Source organism: Phacochoerus africanus, chromosome 3, assembly GCF_016906955.1.
Source record: "Phacochoerus africanus isolate WHEZ1 chromosome 3, ROS_Pafr_v1, whole genome shotgun sequence".
NCBI lineage: Eukaryota > Metazoa > Chordata > Mammalia > Artiodactyla > Suidae > Phacochoerus > Phacochoerus africanus.
The window spans coordinates 90,500,335-90,504,804 of NC_062546.1; the positions used below are offsets into that span (position 1 = coordinate 90,500,335).

The following is a 4,470-nucleotide window of genomic DNA, read 5'->3' on the forward strand; positions in this document are numbered from 1 at the left end:
ACTTGTGTGGTATTCTTGAATTATTATAACTTGTATTTTTGTTCAATGAAGTTACTTGCTAGACAAACTATCTTAAATATTAGTATTTATACTATTAAAAAAATTACTGGGTGATTTAATCTTATAAAAATGCAATTACTCTAGGCCTATGATCAAAGGACTGCTGGTGACTGACTACACCCAGAAATAATTTTCAGTTTGAAATGGTATCTCAGAATCAAGGACTGTAGCTAAGAACTGGAGATACATGAAGAAGGAAAGCAATACGTGACAATGACAGCTATGATGCCATTGCCCAAGGATAACAGCATCATGGCAGGTGAAAGTGGGTGTGTTCAGATCATCACGATGAAACATGGCATTGGATATGTCTCTGCTTGCCTCAGCCTTATCCTTTATACAACAATCACCATTCTTGCCTCTCTGTCTCCCTGCTTTATTTATTTATTTATTTATTTATTTATGAATAAACAGTCAATTTTATTGTGCTCAGACTAGGAATCCATGGGTCTTGAGGACCTCTATGAATTTGTCAATCTTCTTCTCTATGTTCTTTTCGGCCTGCTTCCATAGTCTCATGGGCTGTTTCTTCTTCCAGTAATGGAACTTGGCCTTCTCCTTTATCTTTTCCTCCAGGGTGACTGTAATGGCATGGTACTTCCAGCCAACTTCATAAGTCAGGCACCCCAGGTAGGCAAACTTCCGCATAGGTTTCAGACGCACCACCTTGAGGGTGGCAGGAATCATCATCCTCTTTTTCTTGTCATAGGGTGGCAGGATCTCATCAAACACCTTGAGGTAGTCCAGGGCGGCCTGGCCTCCCCTAGTCTTGTGGGCAGGATGCCTCGCACCCTCCCGCCAGAAGATGCAGCTTCGGGCTCCAAAGTGGTAGGGACCTCGGGATGGGTTGGTGTTCATCCGCTTGTGGAGGAAGGCCAGATACTTCGGTTTGTTTCTGTAAATATTGCCAGAAATGTTGATGCCCTCACAGCGCACAACCATTACCTTCTGGCCTAGAAGCACCTGCTTGGGCGCGATGGCCACCAGGCGGCCCAGGAGATGGCCTCGGACATCCTGCATCAGCACCTGTTGCTCCTCCACCATCTTTGGCAGCCACCTGGGAAAAAAGCTCTATCTCTATGCTTCAAGTCATTGAAAACGGCCATTTTTAGTGTTTTCCTAAAGGTCAGAATGTGAGTTTCCTTCACAATCCCATTTGTCCCCAAGGCATTCCACAGTCATCCCTTCAGCAACCTTCCACTTGCAATGTTTTTCCTGGCAGAGGAGGAGAAGCTGGGCTGGATCCCAGCCTGGACACTGGGTTCTGAACGTGCTGCCTCATCACTGGCACTTACCAGCACTAAGTTATCTTCTCTCCTCCTTCATCCGCAGTTTTCCCACAGAAGATGGTTGACAGACAGAAACCTGTGATCTTTTTCTATTCTTTAAGATATTTAGCTCATAGGAGTTCCCTGGTGGCTCAGCTGGTTAAGGATCCAGCGTTGTCACTGCTGTGCAACACAGCATTGCCATTGCTGTGGTGGGTTGAATCTCTGGCCTGGGAACTTCCACAAGCCATGGGTGCAGCCAGAAAAAAAAAATATATCTAGCTCATAATGTATAAAGAGAATATGTTTCTGTTTCCCCCTATATGATTAAAATATGTTCTCACCTTCCTTTATAGAAAACATTTATGAAACTCAATGGAAATGACTTCTCCAGATACTCGCATAGCTCAAAACAGCCATGTAGAAAACACTGATCCATTTACAATACAGTTTATATAATGGGATATGAATCATATTTTTGTACCAATTAGAAAGAGATTTGACAGTTTGAGATGAAGTCCTCAAAGCTGATGCTAAGGAAATTTCTGTAAAAAGAAATGTTTCCTTAATCATTTCTCCTATAGAACCAAAGATGTCCTTGCACAGTAAGAATGATAGAGTTTGCAAAATTGAAATTTAACCAGAGGGGGAATGAGAGCCTGCACTTGGCCTGTTGTGGAGAGTATTAAGCTAATGCAGAATTTTTTTTTTTTTTTTTAACTTTGAGAAACTCTCCTCTCCAATACCATCTTCTATAATGATATTTAAAAAGGAAATTTTATTCCTTTCTTGCAAGACTCTGCTTATATCCACAACTCCCAGAACTTTACCTACCTAGAGAATTAATTACTAAAACTAAACTTTAATGACTATTATATAATTTAAAAAACCTCTAATGAAAGCATGTATGACTTTTCAGTCTCCATGTAGTCTTATACAACAAGTCAGAACTTTGATTTACCAAATAACAGAAGTAATCTTTTTTTGTTAAGCAGGAACATGACCATAGATTTGGCCACCGAGAGGTCATGATATTAGGTCTTTGTCAGAACAGGGGGCAGGGGAACAGCATAGTTTCCAAGTGACCTTGAGTAAGTCCTTGAAATTCTGCTCCAGTTTTTCAAAACCTGAAATGAAGGGCTTGTGCTAGATAGATAATATTTCTTCCAGGTTATAGGTTTGAAGAGAGTATGGAAGCAATATAAGAATTTTACTAACCTGATCAAGGTTTCACCAAAAAAAAAAAAAATTGGTGGTGATATCAGACTTCCAGAAATGTCTACTTTGAAAATATCCCAGTGAGATGTGAGGGCATTAACAGGTATTGAGGGTATAACATGATTTGGATGAAGAATCTTTCGTAGACACAGCTGAGGTAAAGAGCCACATTTGCAGAGCATATCATCATTTAAATCATTTTCCATTCTCACATCAAAATTACCTATTAAAAAAAGTTTCCACAAATTAAAGAAAATTGAGCAGAAAAGAGGTAGTTGTGAGTATCCCTAATATTTCGTTTCACTGAGCATGTGTATTATTGCACTAAGCTTATGATTTACTAGTTTGCAGATTTGCTTTTTTTTAATGGCTTGAATATCTTTGTAAAATAACTACCCCCTCTTGAAATTTTTTAGGTGCCTCCACTGCTTAAAACTTGATACAAATGAACTTATCTATGAAAAAAAAAAACAGGCTCACAGACATAGAAAACAGACTTACGATTCCTACAGGGGAGGGCACAAGGGGAGGGATGGATTGGACATTTGGGATTAGCAGGTGCAAACTATTATATATAGAATGGATAACAACGAAGTCCTACTGTACAGCACAGGGAACTGTATTATCCTGTGATAAACTGTCATGGAAAAGAATATGAAAAAGAATGTATATCTATGTATAACTGAATCAATTTGCTGTATAGCAGAAATTAATAAAACATTGTAAATCAATCTATACTTTTAGAAGATAAAGGATTTAAACATCCAACCATACACACACACACACACACACACACATATATTTCAAACTTCGAACTTTACCTTTATAACCAGGAAACTGTTCTGCTAAATATTGTAAAATATACCCACATACTTAATTGTTGTTTCACTGCTAATATTTTTCAGTTGAATTCCAAAAATTATTTTGAAGCAACCAGATCCTGAGTTCTTTTTTCTTCTACAAAGTCAATAAAAATATATCTTGGTTAATGGATCATTTGGCTCAAGATTCTGTCAAAGTTTAGACAAATGAATGGAAATAAGAGTGACTTGGCTGAGTGGTTAATTCTGTGGTCTATTCATTTTGCTGGGTTAAAATGATCACTGGAACTATCGCCATTCTATGGCAACTACGGACTTAAAACAATATTATTTCTCTTTTTCAGCCCCACAATGCCTGATGTTATCCTAAGGTCCAGTAATCTCCCTTTAATTCCTGATGACTGAGTTTTTAAATCCCAGAGTAGTGGATGTTGGGGATTAGAATAATGACAGTAAAAATCAGGATGGTGACTTTATGCCTTTGAAGAAGCAATGGTAAATTAGAATTTATCTGAACTTTTGTATTTACATCTTTACAAATTTTGAGGAATAGTGGTGAAAAGCAGATTTATGAGAAAAAAATTATTTCTTATAAAAAAAGAAGTGCTTTCAGATTGCCCAGCTGTAATGAGAATGGACACTTAGAGACATAGATAAAAACATTCATTAATCAGCCTGACTTAGAGACATTCTCAATGGCATTGGTTAGACAAGAGCAGAAGAATCTTGTAGAGAGAAAAGCCAGTGTTTAGGACTGAAAAGCCAATGGGATGTTACAATGAGACTGCAACTAAGCACAGCCTTCCTGACGAGAGAAATGCTAGCCTAAGCCTGAAAGTAAACATAGCTTCTTATGTGAGCCAAAAGCCACCCAATATACCATTTATTTGTAACAAATATTCACACAAGCTTTGCTAAATTAATTTTCTTTGAATTATTCTCACCTATTTGTGTTATCCAGTTTCATTCAATCAAAAAGTGTGAAATAAGAAAACATGGATTAGGGCATAAAAATAAAAATAAGCAATGTTGGCATCTATCCATTCCAATTAATATATTTAGTTGAATATATAATGAATCTTTGTATCCTATTACACTGCCAA

The 4,470-nt window shown here is 37.6% G+C and overlaps 1 protein-coding gene across 1 annotated transcript; it reads right to left on the minus strand.

Annotated features, from left to right (window-relative positions):
• Positions 1–489: 489 nt before the first annotated feature.
• Positions 490–1,104, minus strand: LOC125122160 (60S ribosomal protein L13a-like). The gene has a single exon (XM_047770403.1). The coding sequence runs from the start codon at positions 1,102–1,104 to the stop codon at positions 490–492; it is 615 nt and encodes a 204-aa protein (XP_047626359.1).
• Between the last annotated feature and the right edge of the window lie 3,366 nt (positions 1,105–4,470).

Coding starts and splice junctions, on each gene's coding strand:
- LOC125122160 (XM_047770403.1), bottom strand. CDS start 1,104: ATGGTGGAGGAGCAACAGGTGCTGATGCAGGATGTCCGAGGCCATCTC.